Raw genomic sequence first — 18,219 nt, forward strand, 5'->3', positions numbered from 1 at the left:
CCACAGGTCAAAGTTTATTCTGTGTTATATCTCAACAATTTGGCCCAGACTCATGGTGCCCAGACGATGTACGCTTGATGACGTCAGTGATCCTGTGACTTTTCCTTTCGCTTCACAATGAGCTTAACATATTATGTCTTTATTATCCTTAATCATCTTAGTTGAAGCCAGACAACTGCCACTTTTAAGGGGCTGTCCACCAAAGCGTTGTTCTTTCCTGAGGCCGGCTATCTTTTAACAGATTTTCTGGTCGCCGAGAATGTAAAAAAAAGTTGCGCTGTGCTCGTCATTGTCACTTTTTTTAGCCAGCCGTCCACAGTGGAGGAGGGGCGGCACAAATAGCCTACCTCAAAGACATAATCAAAGTTTTGATGTTTTATTATACGTTTTTTGTGGTCTTATTGTGTGTTACGCTATCTTTTTTTTACCACAGACTTTACGGTGTCCTCATGCCTGCAGCACAGAACCAAACGAATTCCCCCATGTGGGATGATAAATAGCGGAGATGTTTCTTCATCAAGATCTCACGAGCCACATTGATATAGATTAACGGCCAGAGCAAGTACTCTACCTTGGGCCGACCTTTTTTGCTTCCGCGGATATTGCGTGTCATAGCAACTAGACGCAACCAAAGCTCTCAGCTGAAAAAAGCGGCCCCTTCGAGTTTATGTCCCCATACTTCAGTTCCATTCAATAAAACTAGTTCAGTACCCGAAACTCAACCTTCAGCATGAGAATCCCTAATATCCTATTGGTTTTAAATGAAGCCACGATGTTATGTGCCCACCACCACCTCGTTTCAACAGGATATGAAATTAAGAACGCAAGATACTCTCAAGATCATTTTGTGATACGTTTGATCCTTGCTTTTTTTTAACCCTACTCTGCCTGTCTGCGTGGAGCTGAAATTAGGAGATTTTACTGATAACTCCGAAGGCTCTTACAGCTCTGTGTCATATATGATCTCGCCTCAAGCTGGATGCTGACCTCGGCACCCTGCATCTTTTCTGTCTGGTAAGCAGTGATTGGAAAAGGATTTAAATCACTCGTCTGTCGTCGGGGCATTGCTGTTAATTCATGTGCTTGTTGTGCTTGTCTGTTTGTGTGTTTTCTGTGTGTCCCAATTTTAAATTCCTGCCTGGAATTTGAATGTTCATTTTGTTTGTGTTTTTTATTTACTGCTGTCACTTGTAAAGCACTTGGTAACATTGTTGCGAACATTCACTACATTTATTACGTTTGATATTGTGATTTATATGCTGCGATCCATTATGCAGCTGTTAGTTAGGATTGTGGAACGTGAGTTGCGGAGGCATAATTCAATCAGGAGTGCTGTCTTCAAGGTTACCGACTGAAGCAAACTTCTGCGGGAAAAACTTCACAGTGAACATCCCGTCAAAATAATTGCAACAACGGGACAGATTTCTGACTGCAACATTCGGGAAAATACTGCGGATCGGGAAAAAAAAAAGCTTCTGATGAATGCCGGTTCATCTGTGTTGTTTACTCGTGTGATTTTTGCTTTGCTAAATTTCCCAGGAGTAATGCTGATGACATGTGCCAGAATGCAAGAACAGAGAAGAAGCTGGCATGTGCACTATATGCTGCACATCCCAGTGCCCAAACTAATTAAAATAAACTCCATGATGAGTTTTAATTTTCCTCACTAAAATATGAAACCGTCTTCTGTTTTGACACATATTGGACCTTATGATCAGGTTTTGCAAGCGTCTCCCCCTCTGAACATATTAATGCTGCTTAGCAACAGCAAACATGCTTTCTTTCAGTTTAAAATGTTCTAATCAAATTGAAATCATTTAACGAAGAAGTTCTCACATACGGGGGCCCAAAAGTGACACAGGAGATAAATAAATGAATGAATAAATAATTGAGCATGATGATTTAACAATAAATAAAATATAATTTTGCCAAAACAAAAGGAAAGATAAATAGATAAATGGGCATGAATAAAATATATTTCATTTATTATATTGTATTGATATATTTCTACATTTATTTATTCATAATTTGATATATTTCCACGTCTCCTTTGTGATAATGAGAAATAGTGTCACACAACTATGTCACGGTGTCTCCTGGCTCCTATTCGCTGACAATAAATGTGTATGTAAATAAATATTAAAATAATTCATAATTCATAAATGTATGAATAAATAAATACAGAAAAATGATACTCTTTATTTATTGCTGTTGTCCATGTATTTGAGCCCCCCCCCCCCCCATCCTCAGATGATAGTTTATTGTTACATATAAAAACGAGACATTTATTGAACGCTCATTGCAGTGATTTCTTTACCTGTATTATCCCCACATGAAGAAAACATTGAAAGATGGATCCAAAGCGCTTAAACTGATCCCCCGCCATTCTAGGTAGGCTTGGAAATAAAAAGTCAGATGCATTCCTTTTCCCCGCTCTTTCCCAGGGAGGGATGCAAGGCAGACAAGCAGCACCAGCTATTGTCTCCTAAAGCCCTGCATATCTGCCAGAGTACCCCATTGGCAGTGGCTGACTGGATTCTACGCCTGTGACAAGCGAGTGACAGATCGTTGCTGAGGGTGTGTGTGGGGGGGGGTCTGTCCATAGAATAATATAGCATGACATTCTCTCTGAAGAATGCATCTCGTGCTCGTACGGCAAAAGCAGCCAGGTTTCATTACAGCATACCGTCTCAGTGACATCCGCTGAGTTAGGGTTATGGATTGGAGGGGTCAGGGTCTATGCAAGGACGTACAAGGCAGGAAAACCACCAGGATATCGCTATTGCAACTAATTACCAACGCAGATGATGACTTTCGGATGAAGCACACGTAAACATTAAGGAAAACGTGCAATTTAAACCCACGACGATCTCCCTGTGAGGTGACAGCAGCCACATCCACCAAGGAATCAATCAATAAGTCATCAGATTCATTACAGTCAATTATTTTTCATTTCCTTTAACCCTCAACCATTTGTGCTTTACTCTGACATTTTGGGAAATAAGGCTGCTTGCTTTCTCACCGGGGGTTAGATGAGAAGATCGATTATCAATTTCATCTCCGGGTGTTCAGTGGAGATGAAAGATGCGTTTAGCCTGGCTTATCACAAAGTCTGCAAGCAGGGAGAGACGGCACAGAGGCTGCAGGATAACAACTCACATTTTATAACGTGTTGGGCTGCAACGTACGATTATTTTCACTGTGGATTAATCCGACATTATTTTCTCGATAAATCGATTAATGGTTGAGTCGTTCAAAAATGTCCATAGAAGTTTAATATAATATAAAAAGAAGAAAAGCAGCAAACGTTCACATTTGAGGTGGTACATTTTTGTTCTACGGACCAGTGTGTAGGATTTGCTGACATCTAGCGGTGAGGCTGCAGAATGCATCAAACTGAAACTTCTGCCATGTGCGTAGCGTGTTGGACAACTACGGTGGCCGACGCAAAAAATGGGCTTATCGACAGTGATTGTTTGGTTTGTCCAATCTGGGCTACTGTAGTAACATGGAGGCGTATCTAGATAAATGGCTCATTCTAACGTGACAAGAACACAGGGAATTCATATGTCCAGGTCATTATACACTAAAGAAAACATACTTATTCATATTTTATTATTTTTTTATTATATTATATATATTTTATTCTCTATAATATTTATACTGCCAATAAATTCCTCTACACACCATTCCTTTAAAAATGACTGTGAAATAAAATGATTACACAATTGTCGCTGATTGATTTTCTGTCTGGACTAATTGACCAATCCATTTTTCAGTGATCTGATTTTTCCAATTTCAGTTTTACATGTTGTATATTGACACATGAAATGATGATGTGTTTTGATGTGTTCGATTTCTCTTTTGTTTTACTAATAGTCCATGGGCTCACTAAAGCGAAAGTGCTTTCCAATCTCTGGACAAAGATGTTTGTTGTCTGTGAACACAAGGTCTGTTCAGTAGCTGGTTTGGAGCTCTTGATAGTATCAAACTTCTGTTTCCACAGTCAAGAATCAACTTTCAATCTACATTTTTATGTAAAAATTGAAGAGTGTATTTAGAGCACTCTAAAAAAAAAAAAAGGACTTTTACCATCTGCGATTCCATGACAAGTGGGCAGCTCCATCAGCCGAGGAGGTCGATCAAAAGCAGCAGAAAAGCCTCTGAATGGACCTTGTGTTGAGGTTGTTTTGTTTGCTTTCGAGTTGTTAGCCGGGCTTATTTTCCCTCGTTTCCTCCTGCCGCCGCCCTTTGTGCCAAGCAACAGGTGCTGCGGACTAAAAATATCCTCGACCAATATCTTTCTGAATGCAGACAGATGAAACTGATATCAAGCCAACTCCCACAAAGACAGCAAAAAAGAAAAGCATATTTCCCAAAATGTCAGGATATTCCTTTGAACTGAACAATGACATTCGTTAGGGTTTTATGCTTCATCCTCGAGTTGCTTCAACAGCATCTGGCTTGCTTTCTATTTGGAGTAAAATGTTCAAAAGTCCATGTGCCAGCTTGTGGCTCTCCAGTTTCCGACTCCCTTCAGACCTGCAGGTGTATAATGCCATTACTGTCTGAAGGGCAGCTTAACAGAGACACATCAAATCCTGCTTGGCTGATATTTGCATTTTGTTAGCTCTTAATTAGAGACGTACGTCACAAACACTGGCGCCTTTTTCATTGTGAACATTTTTAGCTCCCACGGCAGTCTATGACTGTACGAGCATCCATATTTAGCATGCTAGCTCAGCTATACACATTGTCCAGTTACCCTGATTACTATCTGATCCTTTGCAATAGTATAGCATGCAGCAGGTGAAGGATGGCAACAGAACCCCTGTGCAACCAAAATGTCTTTTTTAAGAATCCTCTAGGTGTCGTGTAACTATTTTTTTGACTGATATACCAGGATCACATAAGTTACATCAGTCCGTATATGACTACAAAGTTCTCCAGCTTTGTCAAGATAGCAAATAAAACGCTCAATCTTGCCCATTCCTTTAGTTTTAAGGCCTCTTCTCGAAAATGTCATACCCATACTTAAAGGGGCTTATCTCTCTAACTACAAGGTCTATTTGAATAATTCCAATGGAATAATAACACTAACACTTGTGAGATTTGTTAATATGTGTACATATCAGTATATATTTTACTGGTAAAAGCTGAATGAAGATGGCACACAGCTCAAATTAAAAATGTTCAGATTCGCCTGGAAATAAAAGCACTTTTGTCTTTGAAATAATGCAGCAGTAAGCCTAAAACTCTCCACAATCATAGCACAACATGTCAGCAGTCCTTTTTAAAAAAGAAGTGGCTTTGATAAAGTGAAGCAGGCCAAATTGATAGAGGTTGGAGTACAGAGAGTTCATGCCAGGTCAAGCCAAAATTCTGAATTTTCAGAATTTTGGAACCAGGTTTCCAGTTGTTCTATTCTAACTATATATTTCACTTGTTTTATCACTAATGGGGTTCAATCTATCTAATACAGCGGTTTGGCATCATTTTGAACAATTCTTTCACCTCTCAGGGGCCTGATTTATGTGTTTTATGTGATTTTTTCGTCACTCCCTGTGTGTGTGTATTGGCAGTTTTCGAAGCCTATGATTGGTCGATTTGCACATGTGATACGTTTAAGAATGCGGAAATGAGTGTAGAATGCAGTAGGCCGGTCAGTCAGGTGATTGACAGACTTTTTAACCACTAAAACTCCAAAAGAGTTGCGCAACAGACCGAGCGTCGAAATGATTCGCTGAAAAGTAAAAGGAAGACTATCGATGCAAAAATGCCTCGATTATCTTTATTTTACTCTCAAAAGAAAGAGAGGGACCGGCGCATATGTAGCGAAAGGATTTAAGTGGATTTACAGAGTTTTTCGCCCAAAAAACCAGCTCAAGGTACGGTGCATTTCAAATTTGTTGCTCTGTGGTTAGGTTGTGCTTGTGTGTGTTCCACGGTGTAACGTTGGAACGGTTTGAAGGAGAGAATTATGGAAGATATCTGCGGATTCAGTGTGGAATTCTCATGCTTGCTAAGCTATCTTCCGGCCATGACGGTCTCTTTTTTTGTGATGATATCTGCATTCGAAGTACGTAGCTCGCCGAATAATACGTGGTATTGTGCTAGAACTTGGTAGTTTATATATTACTTTGTGTATAATTGTGTTTTGAGTGAGTAAAATGACTTTTTTTTGTATTTTTTCTCAGAATCTTGTCGTTAAGTAGGTATATAGCATGTGGGTCAAATTCAATATATTCGTTTCGGAAAAGTGATTTATATGACGCTCTTCTTCGCAAAACACTTTGTCTTTGAAAGATGTCTTTGAAATACTACAATTGGATCATGGATTACCCCTTTAAACAGTGGAAAGAACAGCGCCATCAAAGCAACTCACCATGTTGAGTTTGAGCTCCATGTTGAGGACTCCTCCACTGTCCAAAACGGGCATCAGGTTGATGGCGAACACGGCTGCCCTGTCCGGCGGGATGGATATGTTTGGACCGAAGAAGACGTAGAAGTGCACGGAGAAGGTGTCCAACTCATTGCGCAGAGTCGGGCGGATGGGCCAGCATTTGTTGGTGTCGGCCGTGGGGGCGAGGTAAACGACGCCGTCCTCCGAGGTGCGCAGGAGACTGGCGTTCTGCGACAGGCTGGGCAGGGAGGCCACCGACAGCGTCTCAGACAGGGAGAAGCCCATCGCCGTCCCGAAAGACTGAGGCATGTTCATGGAGGAGCCGGGCTGTGCTTGGTCCTCAGACAAATTGGTCTTGGAGCAATCTAGAGGAGGAGGAGGAAGACAAAACATTCACAAAGGAAATCAATCAAACTGGTTCCAGTATGATGGATTTTTCACTGGCTTGCTGCGTTTAAAAAAAATACACCTTGTTTTATACAAAAATCCCCATCAGGAAGTCCAACAACCAATCCCTGCCATGTCTCAAACAAACAGGCAATAACCAAGAACAGTTATTCTACTTGAGTTGTTATGCGTGCTAACTAAGCAACCGGGGCTTTTGCAAATGTTTGAAATGATCCCCATCGGCTGGTTTCCACAATGTAAACAGCGAGGTTTTTTCGGCGCCGTACACTGCTTTTTAATGAGAGAAAGATTTGCAGTAATTGCAAACAGTATGCTCTCACTCAACACAAAGCAACCCTGCAAAAAATGATCATTGATGGCAACTGGCAAAGCACCATCGCATACCGCCGATCCCCAAGGGGAGAGGATTTCAAAGGCTGCTGTAGCCTCGTTCGCACACAGCGTTGTCTCTGAAAGGGTTTGAAGTGTTTCTGATGTCCGCTCAGGCAGCTGAAGAACTCACAAAAAAAATTACTGAAATACCAAATACTGCTGGCTCAAGGCAATTGGAACTCTGGTAGAGACACGAGAAAATCAGTGTAAAATCAGCTAAGACCCAAACGTACAGTGTATGTTTATGTATGCGTGGGCGGGTGGGAGCGGAGGGGCTGTGTAAACATTCATAAAATTCATAATCCAAAGAACTGGCTTCCTTTTCGCTTTCCTATCTAGGGTAACACTCTCTTCGGTTCCCAATCATCTATTGAGGGCAACATACCGACAGTGACAATACTGCCTGAACGACAGTAATCAATAATAAAGTGAAACCGCTTCCTGTCTAGCCACAGCGACCGCGACGTCTGGCAATGGGTCTGAATTTTGGATGAGGGCCCATTTTTTTATGACAATAACCGATAAGAGGGAGAAAGCATGAGAAGGTGAGGACTCCAGATATAGTCTTTCTTTCAACCCACCACCACCCACCTCCGAACCTGAGGTGTTCTTCAATTCAAATTCCACAAAAGGTCAAGTAAGATCTGCCTGGCAGGCAGGGGGGGGGGAGGTGAGAGACAGAGTGTGAATAATTAGTGTCTGCGTTGCCATGGCAACAAAGTGCACGGTACAGTGTCCGACGGAGGGAGGGGGTTGCTACTCAGGGAGAGGACTTCCCACAGATTTGTGAGCCATCCCTGCGGAGTGAGCATTAAAAAAATAAATAAAAAATACCTCAGCTCTTAAGCATGGTATCTCTAGCTTCTTAGCGAATCCCATATGAATCCCCTCAGTTTGGGCTCCAGTGTTCAGTACAACGAGCCTCTTGATGCTCCGACTGTGTGAAAACAGGTTCAAATTAAATCTGTGCCCAACGTCTCTGCGAACCTCGAACATGTTTGAAATAACATATTTGCTTTGATTTGAGGACAAAACTGCACTTAAGAGTCAGTTGTTGATGTTTTTTGAGAGCGCCTCTGCAAATCGAAAGCCACAATCCTTTTTACTTTGGCTGTATAATTTTAGATGTTGGTTATGATCTACTTTCATTTGGCCTAATTCAAGAGTTTTCAGGTTTATATAAAACAGAAACCCCATCATCTTAAATTGTTATTGAATTGAACATCAAAAGCAGCAGGAAGAAAAATGATGAACGACGCTGGAAGCGGGACTCAAGAAGGAGACTCTAACTGGTCAAAATACTCTCATTTACCAAAGTCCGTACACACAAAACCCCAATGAGACGAATTAAACACTGCAAGTATTCATACTTTACTTTTAACAGTAATAAAATAATGACAAAATAATACATTTACAACCTACCAAGGATTTTTCTGTTAGCCAGATTAGTGATTGTAAATGAAAGCAATGAGCAGGACAGCCCACTATGACAAAACCATGTTTTTCTGCTTCTTTAGATGTGATATGTTAACGAACCTGTGTAGCATATTATTACTATTATTATAACTACTGTATACACAGGTCTATACTTGGCCCTTGCTGTAATAATGAATGACTGTAAATGGTCAAATAATTTGTCTGAAATATTGATAATGGGGTGCCAGCAACCTTGTCGAAGGAAAAGGGCAAAGGTCAAGCTACCATTAAGTGTGAGTAGAATAAGTCAGTCTGTCATGTTTCAAAGACTTTCAAAGATGAGGTGAATACAAAAGAAAGAATGCATATTGCAAGACCGAAATAAAACGCATAAGAATTAAGAAAAAAGAAGAACTCATTCATCACATTCTGCACGTGAAACCACTCACCGGTGACCTGCACCCCGATGCGGAAGTAGACGTTGCAGTTGCTCGGGTATCTCTCCACCAGAATGTAGTACCATTGTTCCCAGGCGGGGACGAGGGTGTCTAATTCACAAGGGTTCACGTCCCTGCAGTCGAGGGCACTCGAGTTGTGCACCGGCGGCGCCCGCGCTCTTATCTTCAGCACCACGGGACAACTGTCGCTGCTCTTGTTCCTGGTGCTGCAGTTTACCAGCTGGACCTTCACCTTTGATATATAATTGGGGATGAACACTCTGCACATACACACACACACACACACACACAAATGTGTTTTAGGGTGAAATAACAACAACCTTGGCTATACATTATAACAGACAGAACAATGTAGAGCAGCACTGTGTATGAAATGTATCCAAATTATTGTTTATTAGGGGAAAAACTCTAGAAGAGAGCAGCATGTCTTTGCCATTGCAGTTTTAATTTTACTTTTATGTTAATGTGACACATGCTTTGCGGTTTTTTTAAGCACATAAAGCCATAGCTCTGCAGTAATGTATTGTGTGAACGTATGGTCTTTTGCCTGTCTCTCTCAGAACAATACTGATACTCTGCAAAGACTGGTGCTTTAATTAATACGTAAACAAATGAATGAAAAATAAGATTTTCACAGTACAAACATAGATCAAAGACTGACAATACATAAGACAACAAACTTTCTATCTAAATATGCTGTATATTGTTCAAAGAACAAACATTTCAATACCCTTCAAATATTATTAAAGAATTCAAATAATACTGATTCTCGTTCCTTCAGAAGATCACAAACAACAGAGCGTCAACCTATAGAAAATTCATATTCCTCTGCTCACAACGCTTTCAGGTGACTTTTAGAGAAGAGGAAGCTAATAAAGATGCTCAGACTTGGAAATTGCATCTTTTTCAAATGAAACATGCAAGATAAGCTCACAGAGAGGAAGAACTCTGGGAGCCAAAAAAAAAGCCAACCCATCCTGACACTTTGGTCTGGAAGACTTACTTATAGAGTGCAGATCTGTTATGGATGGGGATCATCTGGTCGATGAAGTATCCAGGATAAAGCACGGAAATCCCAATCAGCCTCTGGACGATGAGCTGAGGTTGGAACAGATACTGGCATTCTTCGGACAAACCCTGCAAAGACAACACAGCGGCGGTTTAACCAGGGCGCTTTAGCGCTTAACTCGCCGATGTTTCTTAAAAGCTGCTGAGGAGGGGATTAGATATCATGCGAGGTGGCTGAAAATTCCTAATGGACTGTGTGTGTGTGTGTATAAAGCCTGTCAGCCTCCTGGATTAATATCACTCTGTCCTCCCTCTGCCTGTCTGCCGCACAGTGGAACGCGCAACCCGTTGTTCCACTCGTGTCGTTCTGAACCATTTAACGCTCAACGTGCGTTTTCTCTGTGAGACGAGCCGAGCGGACCGATCGACTCGGAGGCCGCGAATCATTTCCCGCGTGCGATCTGCTGAAAAGTTGTTAAAAGGGAAATGGTTTGCGCCTTTTCACACCTGATTCAAAAGGACAGGTGTGAATACCAAATGAGGCCCTTGGTTTGCTGTCAGCCGATCACTGACCCCGCCTGCTCCAGCCACAATTACCGTGGCATGTCATTAGTCCGGGAGCTGCCGAGGTGACCCTTTGATTTATTACAGCCTGTCAGTTGGACCTGCACATGCGTCTTGGAGGGGATGTTGTGTTTTAATTAAAGCTCAACCATTAGGACAGAGGTTTAAAGGGGCCAATGTTTTTACATTATGTTGTGTTTAATATCTTTAAATGTCATGCCAAATTATATACAGCCGTTTGTTTATTTCCCCCAGAATTATTTTCTTTTGGCAGGATGTTAATGAGACAGTTCACCCAAAAATCTAAACTACATATTTTCCTCTTAGCTGCAGTGCTATTTTATTAGTCCAGATTGTTTTGGTGTGAGCTGTCTTGTTTTGGAGATGTCGGCCTTCTCTGCAATATAATGGGACTACGTGGCGCTCGGCTTACGGTGCTCAAAGCGCCAAAAAGAAACCATTTCAAAAACTCAACAGCAATGTCTCTTTCCAGAAAGCATGACCCTGTTTCAAAATAATCCACAGTCCTTGTTGTGAGCTGCTACATATTTTCTTTCTACCATTATTTCCTGCATGAAACTGCTATTAGAGAGAAGGAGGACATCTCTACAGCCGATATCTACAAAACAAGGCCACTCACACAAAACAATCTATATTGATCAAAAGCAGTACAGGTAAGAGTAAAAATATGATGTTTTTTTGTATTTCAGGGTAAACTGTCCCTTTAAAGCCTGTAAAACCCTTTTTTTAGGCCATGGAGCACTAAACCCCACTGAAACCTTGACTATTTGCATTACTTTAGCTCTTTCAGTCAGAATGACCCACTGAGACCATGAACTGTCAGGGGAACTCTGGGGTATACGCAGAGCTTCCACTTTATTAGGTACACCTGAACAATCTAATGTAATCCATCGCAATAGTGCTGCTGTAAATGCAACATTTATGAGCTTATGTGCAGCTTTATTAAACTCTGCGGTCATTTTAAAGTCTGCAGTTAGCGCTCGTTGTTGCATCGCATTGCATTATATTGATTTTGTTATGTATTCAATACGCCCATTATAATGAGACAGAGAGGAATACCTTTCATTATCATTTTAAGGCTCACATAGGAAGGATTTATTGCAGGAACAAGCTATTAGATTCTATCAGCTAAGATTGCTTAGAGTGTTTGGTCTTTAGATAAAGAATTATACTCATTCACAAAACATATGACCATTTCAATTAGTAACTAATGTGTAAGAAAAAAAAGATACTTAATTAATTGCAGATTTTACTGACTGTTCCTTTCTATATTTACAGACTTGAACTGAAACCCCCATTATACTGACTGGCAGACGACGCTGACTGGCCAATATCCAGCATTTAATGAAAAGCTAATATATCATGTCAAAGCTTGATTTTAATGAGCATCATAAAACGGTAAGATCTTTTTTAAGCAATGGACGAATGACAGAGAAGAAACCCATCCAGAATTGTGATGGATTACATTGCGAGTTAGTCTTTTTTTTTCTACCGCCCTTATTTCTTAAGGTACAAAGATGGTGGCATTGGTCAACATCTTATATCATGTATTGCTTGTATCACTTCACATTTATTTCTTATGTATTTTCCTCTTCACATGACGTCTAATCCGATATGATACACCTTGATAAGCAGCAAAAAAATGGGGAAAGCATCCCAGTGTTGCTTTTTGTCTTCTTAAAAGTGCAGTGTGTAAATTCTGGCCACATGCTCCATAGGTGGCAGGACTTCACCTTATCCACTGGGTCCATACAATCTAAATTTGAAGTCATCCTTCATTAAAAAAAAAAGGAAGCAACTACCAACTAACAGCAGGGCAAGAATATGCAAAATTCGACCAAACTGCTGAAACTCTGAGAACAAGTTTAAAAAAACGACGTTAGCCGTCTGTGTGTTTACCATGACAGTAACCGGGGCTGTACACTTCATTGGACGCTTTGATAGCTTGTTTATTGGATTAGAATTCAAAGTGGCAGAACCGACTCATATTTCTATACTGTCCTCGCAGCCACCAGGAGACTATTTTTGAAGGGAGCAGAGCATGTGTCAGCTCTGGCGGAGACGGCTCTCCAGTTAGCGGTTAGCTATAGCAACTCGCATTCAGCCAGCGCAAGCTGTGCTAGCTGTGTGCAAGTTGCTATAGCTAACCGCTAACTGAAGGTCCGTCTCCTGGAGCTCTACTTCTCCGTCCTTTCATGTCGGTCTAATGTCAGACTGGACGCTAGTGACTGACTATCGCCTCTCGAGGTACAAGTGGTGTTACAAGACAGGACGGGCTGAGGCTAGCTGGTTAGCATGCTAATTTCAGTAGCTATGTCTGTAACACAATACATCGACATCTTTGACACAACATCAACACTCATCTCTTTATATTTTGTTGATAATGTTGAAATGTGTTTATGTTTTAAACTAAATTTCTGGCTTTTATGAGGAAAAAGTCAAATAGATAAATGCGTTTAACAATTATTAATTCCAAGGAGGAATACAGGTCAAATAATTCTCAGAGAGATATAGTGAAATATATCAAACACAGCGAATCTTGACTCTCCAATCTTGCCACGGGCATTTCAACAAGTCAAAGAACATAGTGAAAATTATGTATTTTACAGAAAATACAGTTTTATCATCGCTTCTTTTTTCTTAGTTGCTAAATCCTTATGCCCTCTGTGCGCAGGATTGCTCAAGTTCAGTATTAGACTGATATTGTTATAAATGCAGCGTGCATTCCCCTGCTTGGCTTGCATTGCTTCCACCCGTGTTGTCCCCTCTGAACTGATAACATCATATCTTGGTTGTTTAAAAAAAAAAAAAAATGCTTCAGAAAGGAGAATGCAGAAAAGAGGTTATTTCCATCTATACGGTGTGTCATTGCAGGCTGGTCATATTTGAGCCACGGCAGCTTCTATTCTCTGTGCACCCAAAAGCAAACCGATTATTTTTGCACATGCGAGGTTGACAGCAACTTTTGATGGTATTTGTGATTGTTGTGTATTCCAGGTGCACTTGTGCCAGCCAGTGGAAACCACAAAGGAAGCACAACTGAACACCATGCCAGTGACAAATAAATTGCCTGAAAATGGAAATCAGCAGGTGCTTTTATGTGGCCAAATAGAAGAACCTGATGAGATGAAGGAGAAAAAAAGAAGCTCTGAAGAGCAAGCACAGAATACTAATCCCAACCATCACTTACATCAGTTTTATTAGAATATTTTATATCTTACAGGGAAGGTAAGTAACCGTGAAGAAAATATAGATGTAGATCCCATTGAAGTTATCGGAAACAACACTTTCCACATTAATAAGCTTTGGTTTTACCAGTCTCTAGCAGAGACTGGAGCTTTTCATTTGCTGCTCTAAACCGCTGATCCTCCGCGCTAGCACTGTGGCTCTAGGGTTGGCTATGTACAGCTGTTGAAGCTATAGCTACGAAAAATGACGCACTTTTGGTATCTATTAGACATCCAACAAAATCAATTTGTTTGTAATCCACATAATCATGAATGAGAAAGTATAAACAAAAATACGGTCTACCCAGAAAACCACTGTTCATATGTGTGAAATGAGAAGTCAACGTAGATTAATTTCTCACGTAACTTCTGTACTTAATTCTTACTGTACTGTACTTCTGTAATTGTTTTAACCCAAACCACAATCTTTTCCGAAACCAACTAATTAGTTTTGTTGCCTAAAAGTCACCAACTGTTTCACAAATCGTTTCCTAAACCTTACCAAGTAGTGCTGTTGCCTAAACCACCTGAGTTGTTTCCTGTGAAGATAAAAGTTTATATTGAAAAGAATGTATGCATGCAACGAGCAGAAATGGACATGTGTCGGTGGACTTTCGTAGGAGAACGCACAAAAAATGACTTTTTTGTGAGATATCACACAAACCGTTGTATCAGGTTACTTGTGTCTTTCGGTTCACCACTTTGGTCCAGACTGAGAAATCTCACATGAAATTGTACATTCATAGTCCTTTAGAATTTTGGTCATTCCCTGACTTTTCCTCTAGCACCTCCATGAGATTGACATTTTTGGTAATTAGTGAACGTCTCAACAGCTACAGTATTAGATGGATTGCCATGAAATGTGGTACGGACATTCATGGTGCCTGGAGGATGAATCCTACTGACTATGGTGATCCCCTGACTTTTATCTAGTGCCGCCAGCAGGTAAAGTTGTTCACTTATGCAGTGAAATATCTCAACATCTAGTAGATAGATTGGCGTAAAACGTTTGCCTAGGGCGTGACATTTCCCCCTATATAAATAGTAATTTAGTGGTAAATAAGTTTCAAACAGTATTTACCACTAAAGCCAACCAAGTGGGGAATAAAACATTTGTATCAAACATTTGTTGTTTCCAAATGTTTGATGTGTGATGTGTGATGTGTAATATATTTATGCCTTTTTTTCTTTCTAAATAAATCTGCTCCACTTGGAGTCAATTTTGCATTGCTATTGGTGGTTATTACACAGTTATACACATTGGTAATATAAAAAATCTATTGAAAAGTTGGAAATTCTAAATTTGTGAGCATTTTAGCTCTAATTGATGAAATATATCAAAATGTAAAGGAAAAAACACCTTTAGTGTGTCAGAATATCATTTGGTTACCATGTGTCCATTTGTGTCTCCAAAATGTCCTTTTAGAGCTCCGCCTGGATTTCTTCATGGAAGAAACACTGTAGAGTGATCATACTTTGTCCAATCTTCTTCAAATTTCAGGCAGTTGTTCACTGATAGTGTAGTTACAACCCTATACTGTCCTTTACTGGTACAGATACAGCCACAGACAGTTATTTATACTGAAAGTATTTTTTTTATTTTCGGAGGACAAAAATCTTCAATTTTGACTGACTTCAAAAGCCCACTGCTCTGTTTCTGTATGACCTACATGTTTTCTGACACTTTCACAATAAACTATAGGGGGTTTTCTTTCTGGCAAGACATCATTGATGCATATAGTCGGAGTGGTTCAGGCGTTATAGCCATTCTCATTTGGGTATGTCATTTTAGGCGTTTTTGCTCCAAAATAGGGGGGGAGTGGAAGAGGCTAGAGTCTAGACTCTTAATTATTTTTGAAGGATTGATCTGGTGGTAATTTAAGCAGTAAAAGCAAATAAAAAAACAGAACACAGCTTTTTTGCAGTGGAGGTGCAGTATAGAAACAATAGATTGACCAATGCTAGCACAAATATTGCCTAAATCACATCTCAGTGATTCAAATTCTAACGCAGAACTATGATGTTTACTGGTGATAGATGTTTAGGCTCACCTTGACTGAGATCTTGCCTTCATCTTTGGGCAAATGTGCGGCTAGGAACCAGTCTCCAGGGAGCGGGCTGGTCACGTTGAATGCTCCTGTGGTACGGTTTGGAAGAGTCCAGGTGAGAGTCACAGCAAAGGATCCTGGGACGACCGTGTCCCGAGGGAAGCGGGTGTACAGGGGGTTGATTACTGGAGGAGCCCCAGACCTGAAGTACCTGTTGATCACCAACACAAAATGCGATAGCTGTTTGTCCTTAATATTTCTCATAACACAGGCCTCTGCCAAATATACAAATTCATCCATAGGAGCAGCTGACAGCATGAGCACAGATGGCATCTTCTATTTGGAAATGTGAAAAAATTAAAATCCGAACCATTAATAATCATATCTAGCCCTGCGTATTTGAACGCGATAACCATGCCCACATTCAATCACAGCATCACAGGGACAGAGGAGTCCCCTAAGATGCCAGCTCTCATCACAAACACTTACCAATATGACAAAAATAGACAGGAAAAATTAAAAGTTTGCTTTAACAGCAGTCCCCTCCATATGCCGAGTAATAGCTGACACTGCTCAGTGTTGAACCAGCTGCTATAACCCTTTTCCCCCAAAGGCAAAGTGTATAAGATGCTTATTGTTGTCTATTTATAGCCTAGAGAAGGAGCAGACTTCAACTTCTAAGTGTTTAAATCCAACAAGAGAAAGGCTTTAAACTAAACACAAGCAACTTCAGAAAGAGGAAAAAATGAGTCGAGTACAAAGTCATCGTCTTACACGGTCACGTTGCGGTTCGGGCAGCTGTCTCCAAACGTGCCCCCTTGCTCCTTGAAGGTGATGAGGTTCCATACGGCCATCATGGTGTCGTCAGGCACATTGAAGTGGAACAGCTCCACGCTGGCGAAGGAGTTGAAAGCGTTCAGCTTACGAGGCGTGCGGGTGAAGTATTCGGTCACAAAAAGGCAATCTGTGGAGAACAGAACCAGAGGAGAGTCACCCTGAATATGTGCGGGGATAAATGTCAGGAGCACACGAGATATCCTCATTAATAAAATTAAAAGTATTCCCTACCTTTGATCGACAGGATTAAGTTTTAGGGCTGTACAGGGTTACCGTGGCTAAGTGCTAGTCGCATGTCAATGTGTCCTTGAGCAAGACACTTAACCCCAACATTGCTCCCGTAGCTGTGCCTATGGTGTGTAGATACTGAATTGTAAGTCGCTTTGAATAAAAGTGTCTGCTAAATAACTGTAATGTACTTAGGCACAGCACTGCTCTGAGCTTTGAGATTATATTTTAAAATATTCCCTGTGCTATTGTTAAGCAGCTATATTGTGTTAACCATCTTAGTTTGGTGTGTTTGCTAATTTGCACAACACAAAAAAGTTCAGATGAAGCCGATGGCGCAAGAAGAGGAGTCAGGGAATCATCAATGTAATTAGGATTCATCCTCTGGGAACCTTCTTCGTTATGCTAACGCATCTCCTCGATTCCTTCCCTCACCTCCTCTCCCTCGCGTCTCAGTCCCGCCCACGGGAGATGCGAGCAGAGTAGGCGAGGAAGAGACACGAGGCGAGAGGAGTGGACAGGGCATTTTAAAGAGACGTCAGTTAAATATGACGTGTGGCACAGCTGCATCAGCTGTCCATTGTTTTGTTGCTCTTTGTCTCCGTGAGGTGCACTCTAAGGGATTGGAAGATCCTCCATGATGGCGGAGAGGGAACGATTTACGGGGTCATGGGAGGAGAGAGGACGCAAGGAAGCATAAGTTTGCATAACATTAGTGTCTTTACCAGAGTTTGTGCCGATCCATTTTGTCGATGTTGGGATTTTACACAGGGTAAGTGAAAACTTTGATGCACTGGTGGCCTGAGACAAAAAAGTCATGAGATTCATAGTTATTAGAATTCATCCTCTGGGGACCATTTTTTATCTCACAAAGTTTCATGGCAACCCACCTAGCAACTGATCCTTTGCTAATCCTCGCCCCCATAGCTACCATGGAGCCCACACTGTCACTGAATAATAATTATCTAATTTTTAGTCAAACGAAAAAGCGATTTTCCAGAGAGAAGCAGACAGAAGGGCCTACCATATGTTTTTAAAGGATATATCCAGTATGTCAAAGTGATTCAGCAGTGAAAACGGGTAAAAGGTTAAGATGGAAGCTAAAGTCTACAGATCACAGCGTAAAAGTGAAGCATCACATCACCTGGAGATCGAGACAGAAGACAATGAAACACTGGTCCTGTAAAGCCAGGGAGGTCTTTATTAACGGTTACAATCGTTAAAAAGTG

General features: G+C 40.9%; 1 protein-coding gene across 1 annotated transcript in view; it reads right to left on the reverse strand.

Annotated features, from left to right (window-relative positions):
- tmem8b (transmembrane protein 8B) overlaps positions 1-17,057 on the reverse strand; it is a gene marked incomplete at both ends in the record, with an annotated part of 37,215 nt that extends 20,158 nt beyond the window's left edge. The window contains 6 exons of the mRNA XM_079160650.1: positions 6,386-6,768; positions 9,049-9,317; positions 10,061-10,194; positions 15,929-16,136; positions 16,700-16,889; positions 17,036-17,057. Of these exons, the coding sequence (XP_079016776.1) occupies positions 6,386-6,768; positions 9,049-9,317; positions 10,061-10,194; positions 15,929-16,136; positions 16,700-16,889; positions 17,036-17,057 (1,206 nt within the window). The remainder of the gene's footprint in view (positions 1-6,385; positions 6,769-9,048; positions 9,318-10,060; positions 10,195-15,928; positions 16,137-16,699; positions 16,890-17,035) is intronic.
- Positions 17,058-18,219: the final 1,162 nt, after the last annotated feature.

This window comes from Pholis gunnellus (genome assembly GCF_910591455.1).
Source record: "Pholis gunnellus genome assembly, chromosome: 6".
Lineage (NCBI taxonomy): Eukaryota > Metazoa > Chordata > Actinopteri > Perciformes > Pholidae > Pholis > Pholis gunnellus.